At 64.7% G+C, this 21,193-nt stretch overlaps 1 protein-coding gene across 1 annotated transcript in view; it reads left to right on the top strand.

The window, feature by feature from the left end:
* The window catches only part of LOC142819583 (guanylate-binding protein 1-like), a 116,742-nt gene that overhangs the window by 56,725 nt on the left and 38,824 nt on the right, over window positions 1-21,193 (top strand). The window contains exons 11-12 of the mRNA XM_075907689.1: window positions 1,913-2,155; window positions 17,672-17,949. Of these exons, the coding sequence (XP_075763804.1) occupies window positions 1,913-2,155; window positions 17,672-17,949 (521 nt within the window). The remainder of the gene's footprint in view (window positions 1-1,912; window positions 2,156-17,671; window positions 17,950-21,193) is intronic.

The following is a 21,193-nucleotide window of genomic DNA, read 5'->3' as shown; positions in this document are numbered from 1 at the left end:
ACTGACCAACCTATAGTTCCCTTGATGGTTCTTCTTCCGTTTTTTGAAGATGGGCACAACATTTGCCTTTTTCCAATCATCCAGGATCTCTCCCGCTCTCCATGACTTTTCAAAGATAATGGCCAAAGGCTTCTCAATGACAGTTGCCAACTCCCTCAGTACCCTTGGTTGCATTAAGTCTAGACCCATGGATTTGTGTACGTTTAGCTTTTCTAAATCTTCATCCCATTTTGTGTCACAGCGCATTAGTCGGGATCCCACCTTGTCCATGAAGACAGAGGCAAAGAAAGCATTGAGTACTTCAGCTTTCCCCACATCATCTGTCACTAGGTTACCTCCTTCATCCATTAGGGGCCACACACCCTCTCTGATCACCTTCTACTTGTTAACATGTCTGTAGAAACCTTTCTTGTTATCCTTCACATCCTTAGCCAGTTGCAATTCCAATTGCGCTTTCGCCTTCCTGATAACCCCCCGGCATTCTCGAGCTAGACATTTAAACTCCTCCCTGGTCATTTGTCCTAGTTTCCACTTTTTGTAAGCTTCCTGTTTGTGCTTAAGTTCACCAAGGATTTCCCCTGTAAGCCAATCTGGTCTCCTACCATGTTTGCCTCTCTTGCTACGCATCAGAATGTTTTCTTTCTGTGCCTTCAATAAGGCTGTCCTGGATTCCTTTCTCCTTCATGTTAGCATCTCAGGGGATTCTGTCCATCACGTGTTTGAGGGAGTGACAATCTGCTTTTCTGAAGTCCAAGCTGTGTATTTTTCTACTCTCCTTTCTTGCTTTGGTCAGGATCCTGAAATCTACCATCTCATGATCACTGCTTTCCAGGTTGTCACCCACCTCTACTTCCCCCCTACTATTTCCTCCCTGTTTGTGAGCAGAAGGTCAAGCTGCACACAGCCCCTGGTCGGATCCTTCAGCACTTGTACCAAGAAGTTATCCCCAACATTCTCCAAAAACTTCCTGGATTGCCTGTGTACTGCCGTATTGGTTTCCCAGCAGATGTCAGGGTGATTAAAGTCCCCCACGAGAACCAGGGCCTGCAATCTGGAAGCTTCTCTCAGTTATCCGAAGAAAGCCTCATCTACCTCATCCACCTGATTCGGTGGCCTATAGTAGACACCAACCACAACATCACTGCTGTTGTTTGCACCTCTAAATTTAACCGATAGACTCTCAAAGGGTTTTTCTCCCTCTATATTCTGGAGTTCAGAGCAATCATAGTGCTCTCTTACGTATAGTTCAACTCCTCCTCCTTTTCTCCCCTGCCTGTTCTTCCTGCTTTCCAAGGGTATGTCTAGACTACATGCTTGTGCCGACAGAGGCATGTAAACTAGGCTACCTGACTTACTCAAAGAAGCCGGGATTTAAATATCCCCGGCTTCATTAAAACAAACATGGCCACCACGCTGTGAGTCGAGATGCAGATTGGTCGACAAGGGAAGCCTTTTTTGACCACTCCACTATGCCTTGTGAAATGAGGTTTACAGGAGCGGTCGACATAGGCTTCCCCAGTCGACCGATTCGCGTCTTGACTGCCGCACTGTGCCGACGATCCGCTGAGCCGGCACAGCGCGGCCGCCATGTTTCTTTTAATGAAGCTGGGGATATTTAAATCCTGGCTTCTTTGACTATGTTAGGTAGCCTAGTTTACATGCCTTTGTCAGCAGAGGCATGTAGTCTTGACATACCCCAAGTGTTTAGTTGGGAAGGTGGGAACTGAAGGGGCTGGGCTTGGGGTAAAGCCAGAATTGGGAGGGATCTGCCTTTGTGTGGCAACAAGCCAGCAGCCAGGACGGGTGGAAGGATGCTCTGCTGGGAGATAAAATCGTCCTGTTTGAATTCACTTCTCTCTCTCTCTCTCTCTCTCTCTGCATTGCTGGCTGCTCCCTTTCCCTCTCGGTGCAGGCCGGAGCAAGGAGGTGTTGAATTACAACCTCCCACGCCAGTGCATCCGCGAATACTTCCCCACGCGCAAGTGCTTTGTGTTTTTCCGGCCAGCCAGCGACAAGGAAATGAAGCAGCTGGAGTCGCTCCCTGAGAGAGCCCTGAAGCCTAAGTTCCTGGAGCAGAGCCGCAAATTCTGCCAGTACGTTCTCCAGGAGTCGAAGGGGAAGATGCTGAAAGGAGGCCACCCCGTCACCGGGCAAAGTGAGTCATGAGCGGGAACTAGCAAACCAGGGGAATGTCTGTGCAGCCGGGCTGCCCCCTCCCCAGAATAAGGCCGGGAGAGCAGGTCCTCAGGCTCCAGGGACTGACGTGAGGGTAGAATGTTTCTTCCAGCCCCTAATGCCACCTCTCAGCTCCATCGGCTGGATTTGGAGGGGGGAACAGCCCTTGAATCCTGCCCCTCCCCACAGCGCCTGGAGCAGAGGGGCACAGAAAGCACCCAGCCGCTTTGAACAGTACGGGGCTACTCTGAATCTGGTGGGTGTCATGTGCCTGGGGGCCCAGGCAGTGTGGCTCACAGGTTGAACTGGGCAGCCCATGGGCCGGATACAGTAGCTTGGTGTACCACTGTAGGGCTTGCCGTGTAGACGGGGGCGGGGAGGTCTGGCCATGGGCCGGGTCTGCAGCTGGTACCTCAGTGTAGCTCTGCTGGAGTCAGTGGGTCCGATCCCCTGGCGATGCAGCCCTGGGGTGAATTGACATGGCTCCATGGGATTCAGGAGGCCAGATCCCCCACCAGTAACAGCACAGCTGAGTTATCGCAGAGCAGCTGTGTCACAGCACTGAGGGGTCAGGGGCTTCCTGTTGAAAACAGAGTCGTCTACGTGCGTTAAAATCACCCGCTGGCTTGGGTGGAATTCTCTCTGCTTTGTGGGAGCGGGGAGAACAGCCCGTGGCTCAGATCTCAGGTCCTCTGAGAAGGGTTTCCCACGATGCAGCTCTTCCCCAAAACAGCATTTGGCAAAATCAGAGCATCTTTTGGCCCAGCCCTGGGGCCCAGACTGTGACTCTGATGAGATTGGTCTGGGGAGGCTCCCTCAGCACAGGGGTGACTGCTGGGGAGGGATCAAAGGGGGGCACCAGCCAGTTAACTCCTCCCCCGATCCCCCACCCAGGGGAGTGAGGGGCAACCTCTCCAGCCAGGCCCTGCCCCTCGTCTTCCACTTCACCCTGCCCCCACTCCAACCGAGACCCCACTCTTCTCCACTGGCTCCCAGGCACATTGCTGGCTTCTGGCCGGTGATGGCGGGCGCTGCCCCTGCCCCACGCGGTGCTGCTGGAAGCCCTCGCTTACCCTCTGAGCTTGGGCCCCATGGGCTCAATGTGGAGCAGTGACAGAGCAGTGGTGTGCAGTGGTCAGAGCAGTTTTCACCATTCGGGGAGTTCCTCAGCCCGGAGCCGTGAGCTGAGCCGGGGTTTGGATACAGTGACAGCGAGGGGCAGTCTGTGCTCTAGCTGAGATCAGGGCCCTGCACCATACAGCTCAGTTTCATGCCACGTTACAATAGGGAGCTGATCAAGGGTGGGGGCTGGGAGCGAGGTGGAACACGGGAGGTGACAGTCGCTTAGCAAGTGCCGTCGTGTGCGTGGGGCTGTCTGGGAACGTGCTGTCGCAATCCCCGTGCACAGAACGGGGGATCACTCACGTCAATATTAATCACCTTGCTTAAGTGCTGGCTCCAGGCCAGGCCGCTCAGCACCTCCCAGGATGGAGCCTTCAGTGACTTAGATGGACACAAATTACAGTCAGTTGAGGGGGGAGCAAAACCTGACCTAAGGGTTAGAGCAGGGGTTCCCAAACTTTTTGACACAGGGACCAGTAAATCCATTCATGAGCTTTTGGAGGACCGGTAACATTCATTTGCACATTTGCATATTCAATAAGCAAATGATGAATATTCAAATAAGTTGTTTCTGGTCCTCCCAAAGCCCCCAGTGTCAGCATTAGCAAGGCTTTTGATACAGTCACCCACAATATTCTTGCCAGCAAGTTAGGGGAATACGGATTGGATAAATAGACTGTAAGATGGATAGAAAGCTGGCTAGACCAGGGTTTCCCAAACTTTTTACTTTAGTTGGAACCTGTTTTTTTTTTCAGTGCTGTCTTTTACAGCTGAAAAATATAAATGCATGTAAAAAAAAAAGAATGAAAAATGAATAAATTTTCAGTGTTTCACCCAGCTGCATCCTCCACCCATTCTGGGCCTGGACTTGGGGGACCCAGTGCTGCATGAGCACTTTAGGAGGCAGGAGCAGGAGGCGGAGCAGATTGGGGGCAGGGTATCTGGCTAGGAGGGAGGGTGCAAGGAGGGGTAGGGTTGCCAGGTGTCCGGTTTTGTACCAGACAGTCCGGTATTTGAGGGGTTTGTCCGGGAAAGAAATTGAGAAATTACCAGACATATAAAATGCCTGGTATTTTCTAATTAGGTACGTTTTATTATAATTAGGTGTATCAGTCTTTAGATACTACTTGACGGAGGGTATATGGGGGGGAGGCGGGAAAATGGAATCCCTGGCCAGACTCACTCATCTGCTAGGGTCTGTAGGGTCTGCATGTGCCCAGGTCAGTCCCACTCCCCCCCTCCTTTCTCTTCCTGATCACCCCAGTCCAGCCTGGCTGCCCCTGTCCAGCCCTGCTTCCGGCGGCCAGTTCCCCCTGCCCCCCACCAATCTCCCCCGCTGCCCCAGCGACCCCACCCACCAGCCCCCTACCCCCATCCAGCCCTGCTTCCAGCAGCTGATTCTCCCATCATTCTCCTCCTGATCTCCCCCTAGCCAGCTCCCCCCCCCCCCCCCGGCTCCTATCCAGCCCTGGTTCCATCGCCTGCCCTCTCTGATCTCCACCACCGGACAGCCCCGCTACCCTCAACCCTGCTTCTGCCGCCCGCCCCCCCATCTCTGCCGGACAGCCCCGCTACCCTCAACCCTGCTTCTGCCGCCCGCCCCCCCATCTCTGCCGGACAGCCCCGCTACCCTCAACCCTGCTTCTGCCGCCCGCCCCCCCATCTCTGCCGGACAGCCCCGCTACCCTCAACCCTGCTTCTGCCGCCCGCCCCATCTCTGCCGGACAGCCCCGCTACCCCCAACCCTGCTTCTGCCACCTGCCCCCCCATCTCTGCCGGACAGCCCCGCTACCCCCAACCCTGCTTCTGCCGCCCCCCCCATCTCTGCCGGACAGCCCCGCTGCCCCCAACCCTGCTTCTGCCGCCCGCCCCCCCATCTCTGCTGGACAGCCCCGCTACCCTCAACCCTGCTTCTGCCGCCCCCCCCCATCTCTGCCGGACAGCCCCGCTACCCTCAACCCTGCTTCTGCCGCCCACCCCCCCCCATCTCTGCCGGACAGCCCCGCTGCCCCCAACCCTGCTTCTGCCCCCCCCCCCCATCTCTGCCGGACAGCCCCGCTACCCCCAACCCTGCTTCTGCCGCCCCCCCCCATCTCTGCCGGACAGCCCCGCTGCCCCCAACCCTGCTTCTGCCGCCCGCCCCCCCATCTCTGCTGGACAGCCCCGCTACCCTCAACCCTGCTTCTGCCGCCCGCCCCCCCATCTCTGCCGGACAGCCCCGCTACCCTCAACCCTGCTTCTGCCGCCCACCCCCCCCCATCTCTGCCGGACAGCCCCGCTGCCCCCAACCCTGCTTCTGCCACCCGCCCCCCCCCCCCCCCCATCTCTGCCGGACAGCGCCGCTACCCCCAACCCTGCTTATGCCACCCGCCCACCCCCCCCCATCTCTGCCGGACAGCCCCGCTGCCCCCAACCCTGCTTCTGCCACCCGCCCCCCCCCCCCCATCTCTGCCGGACAGCCCCGCTGCCCCCAACCCTGCTTCTGCCGCCCGCCCCCCATCTCTGCCGGACAGCCCCGCTACCCCCAACCCTGCTTCTGCCGCCCGCCCCCCATCTCTGCCGGACAGCCCCGCTACCCCCAACCCTGCTTCTGCCGCCCGCCCCCCATCTCTGCCGGACAGCCCCGCTGCCCCCAACCCTGCTTCTGCCGCCCCCCCCATCTCTGCCGGACAGCCCCGCTGCCCCCAACCCTGCTTCTGCCGCCCCCCCCATCTCTGCCGGACAGCCCCGCTGCCCTCAACCCTGCTTCTGCCGCCCCCCCCATCTCTGCCGGACAGCCCCGCTGCCCTCAACCCTGCTTCTGCCGCCCCCCCCATCTCTGCCGGACAGCCCCGCTACCCCCAACCCTGCTTCTGCCGCCCGCCCCCCATCTCTGCCGGACAGCCCCACTGCCCCCAACCCTGCTTCTGCCACCCGCCCCCCCATCTCTGCCGGACAGCCCCGCTGCCCCCAACCCTGCTTCTGCCGCCCGCCCCCCATCTCTGCCGGACAGCCCCGCTGCCCTTAACCCTGCTTCTGCCGCCCCCCCCATCTCTGCCGGACAGCCCCGCTGCCCCCAACCCTGCTTCTGCCGCCCCCCCCCATCTCTGCCGGACAGCCCCGCTGCCCTCAACCCTGCTTCTGCCGCCCCCCCCCATCTCTGCCGGACAGCCCCGCTGCCCCCAACCCTGCTTCTGCCGCCCCCCCCCATCTCTGCCGGACAGCCCCGCTGCCCCCAACCCTGCTTCTGCCGCCCCCCCCCATCTCTGCCGGACAGCCCCGCTGCCCTCAACCCTGCTTCTGCCACCCGCCCCCCCATCTCTGCCGGACAGCCCCACTGCCCCCAACCCTGCATCTGCCGCCCGCCCCCCCATCTCTGCCGGACAGCCCCGCTGCCCCCAACCCTGCATCTGCCGCCCGCCCCCCCATCTCTGCCGGACAGCCCCGCTGCCCCCAACCCTGCATCTGCCGCCCGCCCCCCCATCTCTGCCGGACAGCCCCGCTACCCCCAACCCTGCTTCTGCCGCCCGCCCCCCATCTCTGCCGGACAGCCCCGCTGCCCTCAACCCTGCTTCTGCCACCCGCCCCCCCATCTCTGCCGGACAGCCCCACTGCCCCCAACCCTGCATCTGCCGCCCGCCCCCCCATCTCTGCCGGACAGCCCCGCTGCCCCCAACCCTGCTTCTGCCGCCCGCCCCCCCATCTCTGCTGGACAGCCCCGCTGCCCTCAACCCTGCTTCTGCCGCCCGCCCCCCATCTCTGCCGGACAGCCCCGCTGCCCCCAACCCTGCTTCTGCCACCTGCCCCCCCATCTCTGCCGGACAGCCCCGCTGCCCCCAACCCTGCTTCTGCCACCCGCCCCCCCATCTCTGCCGGACAGCCCCGCTACCCCCAACCCTGCTTCTGCCGCCCGCCCCCCCATCTCTGCCGGACAGCCCCGCTGCCCCCAACCCTGCTTCTGCCACCTGCCCCCCCATCTCTGCCGGACAGCCCCGCTGCCCCCAACCCTGCTTCTGCCACCCGCCCCCCCATCTCTGCCGGACAGCCCCGCTGCCCCCAACCCTGCTTCTGCCGCCCGCCCCCCCATCTCTGCCGGACAGCCCCGCTACCCCCAACCCTGCTTCTGCCGCCCGCCCCCCCATCTCTGCCGGACAGCCCCGCTACCCTCAACCCTGCTTCTGCCACCCGCCCCCCCATCTCTGCCGGACAGCCCCGCTGCCCTCAACCCTGCTTCTGCCGCCCGCCCCCCATCTCTGCCGGACAGCCCCGCTGCCCTCAACCCTGCTTCTGCCGCCCGCCCCCCATCTCTGCCGGACAGCCCCGCTGCCCCCAACCCTGCTTCTGCCACCTGCCCCCCCATCTCTGCCGGACAGCCCCGCTGCCCCCAACCCTGCTTCTGCCACCCGCCCCCCCATCTCTGCCGGACAGCCCCGCTGCCCCCAACCCTGCTTCTGCCGCCCGCCCCCCATCTCTGCCGGACAGCCCCGCTACCCCCAACCCTGCTTCTGCCGCCCGCCCCCCATCTCTGCCGGACAGCCCCGCTGCCCCCAACCCTGCTTCTGCCACCCGCCCCCCCATCTCTGCCGGACAGCCCCGCTACCCTCAACCCTGCTTCTGCCGCCCGCCCCCCCATCTCTGCCGGACAGCCCCACTGCCCCCAACCCTGCTTCTGCCGCCCGCCCCCCCATCTCTGCCGGACAGCCCCGCTGCCCTCAACCCTGCTTCTGCCACCCGCCCCCCCATCTCTGCCGGACAGCCCCGCTGCCCTCAACCCTGCTTCTACCGCCCCCCCCCATCTCTGCCGGACAGCCCCGCTGCCCCCAACCCTGCTTCTACCGCCCCCCCCCATCTCTGCCGGACAGCCCCGCTACCCTCAACCCTGCTTCTGCCGCCCGCCCCCCATCTCTGCTGGACAGCCCCGCTGCCCCCAACCCTGCTTCTGCCGCCCGCCCCCCCATCTCTGCCGGACAGCCCCGCTGCCCCCAACCCTGCTTCTGCCGCCCGCCCCCCCATCTCTGCCGGACAGCCCCGCTGCCCCCAACCCTGCTTCTGCCGCCCGCCCCCCCATCTCTGCCGGACAGCCCCGCTGCCCCCAACCCTGCTTCTACCGCCCCCCCCCATCTCTGCCGGACAGCCCCGCTACCCCCAACCCTGCTTCTGCCGCCCGCCCCCCCATCTCTGCCGGACAGCCCCGCTGCCCCCAACCCTGCTTCTACCGCCCCCCCCATCTCTGCCGGACAGCCCCGCTACCCTCAACCCTGCTTCTGCCGCCCGCCCCCCATCTCTGCCGGACAGCCCCGCTGCCCCCAACCCTGCTTCTACCGCCCCCCCCATCTCTGCTGGACAGCCCCGCTACCCCCAACCCTGCTTCTGCCGCCCGCCCCCCCATCTCTGCCGGACAGCCCCACTGCCCCCAACCCTGCTTCTACCGCCCCCCCCCCATCTCTGCCGGACAGCCCCGCTGCCCCCAACCCTGCTTCTGCCACCTGCCCCCCCCCCCATCTCTGCCGGACAGCCCCGCTGCCCCCAACCCTGCTTCTGCCGCCCGCCCCCCATCTCTGCCGGACAGCCCCGCTACCCCCAACCCTGCTTCTGCCACCCGCCCCCCCATCTCTGCCGGACAGCCCCGCTACCCCCAACCCTGCTTCTGCCGCCCGCCCCCCCATCTCTGCCGGACAGCCCCGCTACCCCCAACCCTGCTTCTGCCACCCGCCCCCCCATCTCTGCCGGACAGCCCCGCTGCCCCCAACCCTGCTTCTGCCGCCCGCCCCCCCATCTCTGCCGGACAGCCCCGCTACCCCCAACCCTGCTTCTGCCACCCGCCCCCCCATCTCTGCCGGACAGCCCCGCTGCCCCCAACCCTGCTTCTGCCGCCCGCCCCCCCATCTCTGCCGGACAGCCCCGCTACCCTCAACCCTGCTTCTGCCACCCGCCCCCCATCTCTGCCGGACAGCCCCGCTGCCCCCAACCCTGCTTCTGCCGCCCGCCCCCCCATCTCTGCCGGACAGCCCCGCTGCCCCCAACCCTGCTTCTGCCACCCGCCCCCCCATCTCTGCCGGACAGCCCCGCTACCCTCAACCCTGCTTCTGCCACCCGCCCCCCCATCTCTGCCGGACAGCCCCGCTACCCTCAACCCTGCTTCTGCCACCCGCCCCCCCATCTCTGCCGGACAGCCCCGCTACCCTCAACCCTGCTTCTGCCACCCCCCCCATCTCTGCCGGACAGCCCCGCTACCCCCAACCCTGCTTCTGCCACCCGCCCCCCCCCCCATCTCTGCCGGACAGCCCCGCTGCCCTCAACCCTGCTTCTGCCACCCGCCCCCCCCCATCTCTGCCGGACAGCCCCGCTGCCCTCAACCCTGCTTCTGCCACCCGCCCCCCCATCTCTGCCGGACAGCCCCGCTACCCCCAACCCTGCTTCTGCCACCCGCCCCCCCCCCATCTCTGCCGGACAGCCCCGCTGCCCTCAACCCTGCTTCTGCCACCCGCCCCCCCCCCATCTCTGCCGGACAGCCCCGCTGCCCTCAACCCTGCTTCTGCCACCCGCCCCCCCATCTCTGCCGGACAGCCCCGCTGCCCCCAACCCTGCTTCTGCCGCCCCCCCCATCTCTGCCGGACAGCCCCGCTGCCCCCAACCCTGCTTCTACCGCCCGCCCCCCCATCTCTGCCGGACAGCCCCGCTGCCCCCAACCCTGCTTCTGCCACCTGCCCCCCCCCCATCTCTGCCGGACAGCCCCGCTGCCCCCAACCCTGCTTCTGCCACCTGCCCCCCCCCCATCTCTGCCGGACAGCCCCGCTGCCCCCAACCCTGCTTCTGCCGCCCGCCCCCCATCTCTGCCGGACAGCCCCGCTACCCCCAACCCTGCTTCTGCCGTCCGCCCCCCATCTCTGCCGGACAGCCCCGCTGCCCCCAACCCTGCTTCTGCCACCTGCCCCCCCCCATCTCTGCCGGACAGCCCCGCTGCCCCCAACCCTGCTTCTGCCGCCCGCCCCCCATCTCTGCCGGACAGCCCCGCTACCCCCAACCCTGCTTCTGCCACCTGCCCCCCCCCCATCTCTGCCGGACAGCCCCGCTGCCCCCAACCCTGCTTCTGCCGCCCGCCCCCCATCTCTGCCGGACAGCCCCGCTACCCCCAACCCTGCTTCTGCCGCCCGCCCCCCATCTCTGCCGGACAGCCCCGCTGCCCTCAACCCTGCTTCTGCCACCCGCCCCCCCATCTCTGCCGGACAGCCCCACTGCCCCCAACCCTGCATCTGCCGCCCGCCCCCCCATCTCTGCCGGACAGCCCCGCTGCCCCCAACCCTGCTTCTACCGCCCCCCCCATCTCTGCTGGACAGCCCCGCTACCCCCAACCCTGCTTCTGCCGCCCGCCCCCCCATCTCTGCCGGACAGCCCCACTGCCCCCAACCCTGCTTCTACCGCCCCCCCCCCATCTCTGCCGGACAGCCCCGCTGCCCCCAACCCTGCTTCTGCCACCTGCCCCCCCCCCCATCTCTGCCGGACAGCCCCGCTGCCCCCAACCCTGCTTCTGCCGCCCGCCCCCCATCTCTGCCGGACAGCCCCGCTACCCCCAACCCTGCTTCTGCCACCCGCCCCCCCATCTCTGCCGGACAGCCCCGCTACCCCCAACCCTGCTTCTGCCGCCCGCCCCCCCATCTCTGCCGGACAGCCCCGCTACCCCCAACCCTGCTTCTGCCACCCGCCCCCCCATCTCTGCCGGACAGCCCCGCTGCCCCCAACCCTGCTTCTGCCGCCCGCCCCCCCATCTCTGCCGGACAGCCCCGCTACCCCCAACCCTGCTTCTGCCACCCGCCCCCCCATCTCTGCCGGACAGCCCCGCTGCCCCCAACCCTGCTTCTGCCGCCCGCCCCCCCATCTCTGCCGGACAGCCCCGCTACCCTCAACCCTGCTTCTGCCACCCGCCCCCCATCTCTGCCGGACAGCCCCGCTGCCCCCAACCCTGCTTCTGCCGCCCGCCCCCCCATCTCTGCCGGACAGCCCCGCTGCCCCCAACCCTGCTTCTGCCACCCGCCCCCCCATCTCTGCCGGACAGCCCCGCTACCCTCAACCCTGCTTCTGCCACCCGCCCCCCCATCTCTGCCGGACAGCCCCGCTACCCTCAACCCTGCTTCTGCCACCCGCCCCCCCATCTCTGCCGGACAGCCCCGCTACCCTCAACCCTGCTTCTGCCACCCCCCCCATCTCTGCCGGACAGCCCCGCTACCCCCAACCCTGCTTCTGCCACCCGCCCCCCCCCCCATCTCTGCCGGACAGCCCCGCTGCCCTCAACCCTGCTTCTGCCACCCGCCCCCCCCCATCTCTGCCGGACAGCCCCGCTGCCCTCAACCCTGCTTCTGCCACCCGCCCCCCCATCTCTGCCGGACAGCCCCGCTACCCCCAACCCTGCTTCTGCCACCCGCCCCCCCCCCATCTCTGCCGGACAGCCCCGCTGCCCTCAACCCTGCTTCTGCCACCCGCCCCCCCCCCATCTCTGCCGGACAGCCCCGCTGCCCTCAACCCTGCTTCTGCCACCCGCCCCCCCATCTCTGCCGGACAGCCCCGCTGCCCCCAACCCTGCTTCTGCCGCCCCCCCCATCTCTGCCGGACAGCCCCGCTGCCCCCAACCCTGCTTCTACCGCCCGCCCCCCCATCTCTGCCGGACAGCCCCGCTGCCCCCAACCCTGCTTCTGCCACCTGCCCCCCCCCCATCTCTGCCGGACAGCCCCGCTGCCCCCAACCCTGCTTCTGCCACCTGCCCCCCCCCATCTCTGCCGGACAGCCCCGCTGCCCCCAACCCTGCTTCTGCCGCCCGCCCCCCATCTCTGCCGGACAGCCCCGCTACCCCCAACCCTGCTTCTGCCGCCCGCCCCCCATCTCTGCCGGACAGCCCCGCTGCCCCCAACCCTGCTTCTGCCACCTGCCCCCCCCCATCTCTGCCGGACAGCCCCGCTGCCCCCAACCCTGCTTCTGCCGCCCGCCCCCCATCTCTGCCGGACAGCCCCGCTACCCCCAACCCTGCTTCTGCCGCCTGCCCCCCCCCCCCATCTCTGCCGGACAGCCCCGCTGCCCCCAACCCTGCTTCTGCCACCCGCCCCCCATCTCTGCTGGACAGCCCCGCTACCCCCAACCCTGCTTCTGCCGCCCGCCCCCCATCTCTGCCGGACAGCCCCGCTACCCCCAACCCTGCTTCTGCCGCCCGCCCCCCCATCTCTGCCGGACAGCCCCGCTACCCCCAACCCTGCTTCTGCCGCCCGCCCCCCCATCTCTGCCGGACAGCCCCGCTGCCCCCAACCCTGCTTCTGCCGCCCGCCCCCCCATCTCTGCCGGACAGCCCCGCTGCCCCCAACCCTGCTTCTGCCGCCCGCCCCCCCATCTCTGCCGGACAGCCCCGCTGCCCCCAACCCTGCTTCTGCCGCCCGCCCCCCCATCTCTGCCGGACAGCCCCGCTGCCCCCAACCCTGCTTCTGCCGCCCGCCCCCCCATCTCTGCCGGACAGCCCCGCTACCCCCAACCCTGCTTCTGCCACCCGCCCCCCCATCTCTGCTGGACAGCCCCGCTACCCTCAACCCTGCTTCTGCCGCCCCCCCCCATCTCTGCCGGACAGCCCCGCTGCCCCCAACCCTGCTTCTGCCGCCCGCCCCCCCATCTCTGCTGGACAGCCCCGCTACCCTCAACCCTGCTTCTGCCGCCCGCCCCCCCATCTCTGCCGGACAGCCCCGCTACCCTCAACCCTGCTTCTGCCACCCGCCCCCCATCTCTGCCGGACAGCCCCGCTACCCTCAACCCTGCTTCTGCCGCCCCCCCCATCTCTGCCGGACAGCCCCGCTGCCCTCAACCCTGCTTCTGCCGCCCGCCCCCCCATCTCTGCCGGACAGCCCCGCTACCCCCAACCCTGCTTCTGCCGCCCGCCCCCCCATCTCTGCCGGACAGCCCCGCTGCCCCCAACCCTGCTTCTGCCGCCCCCCCCATCTCTGCCGGACAGCCCCGCTGCCCCCAACCCTGCTTCTGCCGCCCGCCCCCCCATCTCTGCCGGACAGCCCCGCTGCCCCCAACCCTGCTTCTGCCGCCCGCCCCCCCATCTCTGCCGGACAGCCCCGCTGCCCCCAACCCTGCTTCTGCCACCCGCCCCCCCATCTCTGCCGGACAGCCCCGCTGCCCCCAACCCTGCTTCTGCCGCCAGCCCCCCCATCTCTGCCGGACAGCCCCGCTGCCCCCAACCCTGCTTCTGCCGCCCGCCCCCCCCATCTCTGCCGGACAGCCCCGCTGCCCCCAACCCTGCTTCTGCCACCCGCCCCCCCATCTCTGCCGGACAGCCCCGCTGCCCCCAACCCTGCTTCTGCCACCCGCCCCCCCATCTCTGCCGGACAGCCCCGCTGCCCCCAACCCTGCTTCTGCCGCCCGCCCCCCCATCTCTGCCGGACAGCCCCGCTACCCCCAACCCCGCTTCTGCCACCCGCCCCCCCATCTCTGCCGGACAGCCCCGCTGCCCCCAACCCTGCTTCTGCCACCCGCCCCCCCATCTCTGCCGGACAGCCCCACTGCCCCCAACCCTGCTTCTGCCGCCCGCCCCCCCATCTCTGCCGGACAGCCCCACTGCCCCCAACCCTGCTTCTGCCGCCCGCCCCCCCATCTCTGCCGGACAGCCCCGCTGCCCCCAACCCTGCTTCTGCCGCCCGCCCCCCCATCTCTGCCGGACAGCCCCGCTGCCCCCAACCCTGCTTCTGCCGCCCCCCCCCATCTCTGCAGGACAGCCCCACTGCCCCCAACCCTGCTTCTGCCACCCCCCCCATCTCTGCAGGACAGCCCCGCTGCCCCCAACCCTGCTTCTGCCGCCCGCCCCCCCATCTCTGCCGGACAGCCCCGCTACCCCCAACCCTGCTTCTGCCGCCCGCCCCCCCATCTCTGCCGGACAGCCCCGCTACCCTCAACCCTGCTTCTGCCGCCCGCCCCCCCATCTCTGCCGGACAGCCCCGCTACCCTCAACCCTGCTTCTGCCGCCCGCCCCCCCATCTCTGCAGGACAGCCCCGCTGCCCCCAACCCTGCTTCTACCGCCCCCCCCCCATCTCTGCCGGACAGCCCCGCTACCCTCAACCCTGCTTCTGCCGCCCGCCCCCCATCTCTGCCGGACAGCCCCGCTGCCCCCAACCCTGCTTCTGCCACCTGCCCCCCCCCCCCATCTCTGCCGGACAGCCCCGCTACCCCCAATCCTGCTTCTGCCGCCCGCCCCCCCATCTCTGCCGGACAGCCCCACTGCCCCCAACCCTGCTTCTGCCACCCGCCCCCCCATCTCTGCCGGACAGCCCCGCTACCCTCAACCCTGCTTCTGCCGCCCCCCCCCCATCTCTGCCGGACAGCCCCGCTACCCCCAACCCTGCTTCTGCCGCCCGCCCCCCCATCTCTGCCGGACAGCCCCGCTACCCCCAACCCTGCTTCTGCCGCCCGCCCCCCCATCTCTGCCGGACAGCCCCGCTGCCCCCAACCCTGCTTCTGCCGCCCGCCCCCCCATCTCTGCCGGACAGCCCCGCTACCCTCAACCCTGCTTCTGCCGCCCCCCCCATCTCTGCCGGACAGCCCCGCTGCCCTCAACCCTGCTTCTGCCGCCCCCCCCATCTCTGCTGGACAGCCCCGCTGCCCTCAACCCTGCTTCTGCCGCCCGCCCCCCCATCTCTACCGGACAGCCCCGCTGCCCCCAACCCTGCTTCTGCCACCCGCCCCCCCATCTCTGCCGGACAGCCCCGCTACCCCCAACCCTGCTTCTGCCGCCCCCCCCCCATCTCTGCCGGACAGCCCCGCTACCCCCAACCCTGCTTCTGCCGCCCGCCCCCCCATCTCTGCCGGACAGCCCCGCTGCCCCCAACCCTGCTTCTACCGCCCCCCCCATCTCTGCTGGACAGCCCCGCTACCCCCAACCCTTCTTCTGCCGCCCGCCCCCCCATCTCTGCTGGACAGCCCCGCTGCCCCCAACCCTGCTTCTGCCACCCGCCCCCCCATCTCTGCCGGACAGCCCCGCTGCCCTCAACCCTGCTTCTGCCGCCCCCCCCCCATCTCTGCCGGACAGCCCCGCTGCCCCCAACCCTGCTTCTGCCACCCGCCCCCCCATCTCTGCCGGACAGCCCCGCTGCCCTCAACCCTGCTTCTTCCGCCCCCCCCCCCATCTCTGCCGGACAGCCCCGCTGCCCTCAACCCTGCTTCTTCCGCCCCCCCCCCCCCATCTCTGCCGGACAGCCCCGCTACCCCCAACCCTGCTTCTGCCGCCCCCCCCCATCTCTGCCGGACAGCCCCGCTGCCCCCAACCCTGCTTCTGCCGCCCGCCCCCCCATCTCTGCCGGACAGCCCCGCTGCCCCCAACCCTGCTTCTGCCGCCCGCCCCCCCATCTCTGCCGGACAGCCCCACTGCCCCCAACCCTGCTTCTGCCGCCCCCCCCATCTCTGCCGGACAGCCCCGCTGCCCCCAACCCTGCTTCTACCGCCCGCCCCCCCATCTCTGCCGGACAGCCCCGCTACCCCCAACCCTGCTTCTGCCGCCCACCCCCCCATCTCTGCCGGACAGCCCCGCTGCCCCCAACCCTGCTTCTGCCGCCCCCCCCCATCTCTGCCGGACAGCCCCGCTGCCCCCAACCCTGCTTCTGCCGCCCCCCCCCATCTCTGCCGGACAGCCCCGCTGCCCCCAACCCTGCTTCTGCCGCCCGCCCCCCCATCTCTGCCGGACAGCCCCGCTGCCCCCAACCCTGCTTCCCTGCCTGCCCACCCACCTGCCCGGATCTCCACGGGACAGCCTTACTGCCCCCAACCCTGCTTCCCCCTCCCCACAGCCTGCTCTGTTCTGCTTCCCTCCCGGCAGCCACGCTGAGGCCTGGTATTTTTTTCCCGTGGCCTGGTACCAGGCCACAGCCCATAGTTTGGGAAACGCTGGGTTGGAGAGTCTGGCCTGTTGGGAGGTTAAAGCGTTGGGCACGTTCGGACTTGGGAGAAGAGTGAGAAGGACCCGAGAGCAGCCCCTTAGCAATAGCGCTAATGCTCCTTGCAGCACCCACCTTCCTCCCCCCCCCCCGCCTTTCTCTCTCATCCTTCATCTCCTCCTGCACCCCCTGGGGCCAGCCCAGCCCTCCTATGACAGCCACTCTCGGCGTCAGTCTTTCCCATGGTGCTCCCGTGCCTGGAACGGCTTCCCGCAGACCATGTGCCCAGGGCCTCCCTCTCCCTCACACTCCTTGGCTGTGTCTACACTGGCATGAATTTCCGGAACTGCTTAAAACGGAATACTATTCCATTTTCAGTTTTTCCGGAAAAGGTGCGTCTACATTGGCAGGATGCTTTTCCGGAAAAGCCCTTTTTCCAGAAAAGCGTCTGTGGCCAATGCAGACGCGCTTTTCCGGAAAAGAGCACCGATCGCCATTTTCGCGATCCGGGCTTTTTTCCGGAAAAGACTACTGGGCTGTCTACACTGGCCCTTTTCCAGAACAGTGTTCCGGGATAAGGACTTATGCCTGAGTGGGAGCAGAATAGTTTTTCTGGAATAGCGGCTGATTTTGTACAGTAGAGCATCGTTGCTTTTCCGGAAATTCAAGGGCCAGTGTAGACAGCTCGCAGCTTATTCCGGAAAAGCGGCTGATTTTCCGGAATAAGTGGTCCAGTGTAGACACAGCCATTTTGTTCTGCTCCCTTCCCCCCCTGCTCAGCTCCATCCCCTCTCCTCCCTCCCTACGGCCTCGCCGGCTCCTTGTCTGTCGGGTGTCCATGGGGCTGTGAGCACCTGAGGGCAGGGCGCAGGGACAGCGCTGGCTCTGAGGGGCCAGGCGCACTCCTGGGCTTGGACGTCAGAGGGACAGGAGCTGCCACCGGCATCGCTGTGGTGTTTTAGATGCCGCTATAATTATTACCCCGTCAGAGCAGACGACTACCTGTCTGGACTAGAGACTGTTCTGTAGTATGGACAGTGTTTTCAGTGCCATATTTCTGCCAACAGTAAAGTGTCTTGTTCCATATTTGTTGCTGTGGTTAGAACAATGTTTATTTTATACTTGAGAGAGCATCATAAGAGAGGAGGGAATGTGGTGTTTTAGATGCTACTTGTAATGATTAGAACTGGGAGCACTGGCTGTTGGGAGTCTGGAAGCCCAGGAAACAGGAAGGAGGGGGGAGATTAGAAGGGGCTGAGTGAGAGCTAAAGAGGGGAGCAGCAGCAGCTTTGTAAAGGGGCTTCACTTTTGGTAAATAAAGTCCTGATGAAGTTTGTTAGTACCTTGCTTGCATGATACAACAATCGGCCCCCCAGTGTCTGTGGGAGCTACTCAGCCAGACAGGGAAGGGCCCAGGGCCAGTGCAGAGCTGGGGCCAGGCCCTCACGGGAGTCTCTGGGAATTCTCCTAACGCCCCTCCCCTGCTGTTCCCCAGTGTTTGGCCTCTTAGCCCAGAGCTACGTGGAGACCATCATGAGCGGGAAGGTGCCCTGCCTGGATGATGCAGTGACCAGCATTGCCGCCAAGCAGAACGAGGCTGCGGTCAGGGAGGGGCTGGCTCTTTATGTCGCCCAGATGGAGGAACAGGTCACTTTCCCGGCGGAGGTGGCCGCGCTGTTTGAGACACATGGGGCGTGTGAGAGGGCAGCCCTGCAGCTGTTCATGCAGCAGTCCTTCAAGGATGAGGATCAGAAGTTCCAGGAGCAGCTGGCGGTAAGTGTACGGGCCCTGCACGTCCCCCTGCCTTGGACCTGGCCCTGGATTGACATGGGGGCTTGGCCCAGCCCTGGCCCAGACAAGACCCCAGGTGTTTGGATGCCGGCTCTGGTAGCAAAACAAAGACACGGGTACACAGCTCTGATAGCAGTTGCCTGGGTGGCTCTTGAACTGACCGATACTAAAGCCACCAGCCCAGGCCCTGGGGCTGATATTCAGCCCAGCCTTGCTCCTGCTGATCCGGCTGCGTTTGTCCCTGGCCGGGAAAGCAATGAACGTGGCCCCAAACTCACTGTGGGGTCAGTGACCCTGGGGTGCAGCGAGATGCTGCCACGTACCGAGGGAGCCTCCTTAAAGCCCCCAGGATGGGCTACCCCTGCGGGTTTTATCGGTGAGAATACTGCCGCCAGGCGTCTGTCACACCAGTGCTTGAGGAACGAACAAATCACAACCAACTCTCCAAGCGTCTCCCTGTGCGTTCCCCGGGCAAGAAATCTGCACCTTCATGTTCCCACCACAAATGTTCATTTTCTGTCTTTGTCCCACGCAAGGGTCTCAAGAGCTCACTCAGCAGCAGCTGGCAGACATGGGACTGATGTGTCATTGCTCTGAGCAGAGCCACGGTGGTTGGGAAGCAAAAGCTCCGCTGGGACAATGTTTTATATTTTACATATCTGGCTACAAATCACATTCCACCCCCTCTGGCCATGTCCACCAAGTACGGAGAGAGTCCCCTCTTCGCCCACCATTTCTCCCCATTCCCTGACTTGTGTTAATTAGTGTTACTTCCTTCCCTGCTCCTGCATCACCTCTGGTTCCTGCCCATCCAGGCAGGCCTGGGGCTCCCATCCAGCACCCTCCTCCCGGAGAGCTGGGAACCAGAGGCAGGGGTGGGGAGAGAAAGCTCCAGCAGGGCAGGGACTGACTTGGTCAGCAGAGACAGGACCTGTGGTAGGGGACAGACCCGAGCACCATGGAGGGGGAGGTTGGGCGACAGAGGTGACATGCCCCAGCCTTCCCCACCCCACAGCTCGTCAGTCAGAGTCCAAGATCAGAAAGGGCCTTTGGAGCATCTCTCCTGCCTAGGCCAGGCCAGCGAGTTCCAGGCTCCCCCTTCACGGAGTTCAGGTGCTTGTGTCAACAGAGCAGCCTCCAGACATTTGACAGAGAATCCGTCTGGGACTCCCTGGGCAGCGTCTCAGTGCTAATGACACTGGCTGCCCTAGACCTCGCCCACAGAGAGCTGCAGCAGGCTGGCCGCACCTCTGCCGGGCACACAGGTAGACAGTCGCCGCCGCCAGGGAGAGCTCCCTCATCAGCATAATAATCCTCTTCCATGAACAGTGCCAGGGATGGGGGAGCAGCGACGGGAGCTTCCCCCCGACACTGCGCTCTGCCCTGGCGCTAAGCTCAGGGAGACGTCTGTCGTGTGGGGCCTGGTTCGTTCTCAGCGCAGACAGAGCCTGGGGTGCGGCTGGAATCGGTTCGGTTTCACTCCCAGCCTCTGATTCCTGTTCTGCCTGTCTGTGCTGCAGAGCCCTGTCGTGTCCCAGTGCTCTCTCTGTGGAGATGTCTCCCAAGTCCCCTTCAGTCTTTGGTTCTTCAGATAGGCCGAACCAGCCAACGCCCTGCAGTCTGTCAGAGCAAGGCCTTTGCCCGGCTTCCCAGGCGTTGTGCAGCTCGTGTTTACACTTCCCCAGTTTAACACTCTCCTGGACACAGTGTTACGGTGTCTGGCTCACCAATGCCGGGTGCCGAGGTAAAGTCACCCACTTGCTGCCAGTCACCACTCCTGGGTGTAGCCCTTTGGCCCCAGAATCACCAGGCAGCCCGTGGCCAGAGCCCCAGCTTTCCAGGACCTGTTGCCACGTTCTGTGCAAAGAGCTTCGTGTCTCCTTCGCACCCGACCCTTCCGCGCGCTGCTCCAAACCCAACACGTTCCCTACCCTGTTCCTCCTCTCGACATTCCTCTGTCTCTGCCCCCTGTCTCCTGCCACCTAGAGACCCCTCCACGGGTAGGGCCTAATGAGCAGCTAACGGGCTCCCCACAGCCATGTGCAGCTTAGGTGGCTCAGAGGGTATGAAGCGGCTCACGTGTCTACACTGGGAGTGAGGGGTGTGATCCCGGCTCCTGCAGATATTTCCAAACTTCCTTTATTGACTCCTAAATCTGGGGCCATTCCTCCCATTTGTCACGTACAACGAGTGGCTCTGGGACAGGATTCTCCCCCGCGCTCTCAGCAGTGACAACGGATGCAAATAGTTCACTTAGCAGAGGGGTAGCCGTGTTAGTCTGAATCTGCAAAAGTGGCGAGGAGTCCTGTGGCACCTTATAGACTAACTGAAGTGTAGGAGCATAAGCTTTCGTGGGCAAAGACCCACTTCGTCAGATGCATGTAGTGGAAATTTCCAGAGGCAGGAATAAATATGCAGGCCAGAATCAGGCTGGAGATGACAAGATGGATCCAATCAGGGAGGAGGAGGCCCACTTCTAGCAGCTAGAAGCTGCTTTTGTAGTTAGCAAGCCATTCACAGTCTTTGTTTAATCCAGAGTTGATTGTGTCAAATTTGAAGATGAACTGTAGCTCAGCAGTTTCTCTTTGAAGTCTGGTCCTGAAGTTTTTTTGCTGCAGGATGGCTACGTTTAGATCTGCAATTGTGTGTCCAGGGAGATTGAAGTGTTCCCCTACAGGTTTTTGTATGTTGCCATTCCTGATATCTGATTTGTGTCCATTGATTCTTTTACGTAGGGACTGTCCTGTTTGGCCGATGTATATAGCAGAGGGGCATTGTTGGCACATGATGGCATATATTACGTTGGTAGATGTGCAGGTGAATGAACCAGTGATGGTGTGGCTGATCTGGTTAGGTCCTGTGATGGTGTTGCTGGTGTAGATATGTGGGCAGAGTTGGCACCGAGGTTTGTTGTATGGATTGGTTCCTGAGTTCGAGTTATTATGGTGCGGTGTGTAGTTGCTGGTGAGACTATGCTTCAGGTTGGCGGGTTGTCTGTGGGCAAATACCAACCTACCTCCCAAGGCCTGTGAAAGCGAGGGATCATTGTCCAGGATGGGTTGTAGATCACTAATGATGCGTTGGAGAGGTTTTAGCTGGGGACTGTAGGTGATGGCCAGTGGTGTTCTGTTGGTGTCTTTCTTGCTAACTACAAAGCAGCTTCTGCTCTCTTGGAATTCACACCTCCAGATCAGCTGCTAGAAGTGGGCCTCATCCTCCCTGATTG

This window comes from Pelodiscus sinensis, chromosome 24, assembly GCF_049634645.1.
Source record: "Pelodiscus sinensis isolate JC-2024 chromosome 24, ASM4963464v1, whole genome shotgun sequence".
NCBI lineage: Eukaryota > Metazoa > Chordata > Testudines > Trionychidae > Pelodiscus > Pelodiscus sinensis.
The sequence above is the reverse complement of the archived record's forward strand: the minus strand, read 5'-3'. Positions and strand labels throughout refer to the sequence as shown.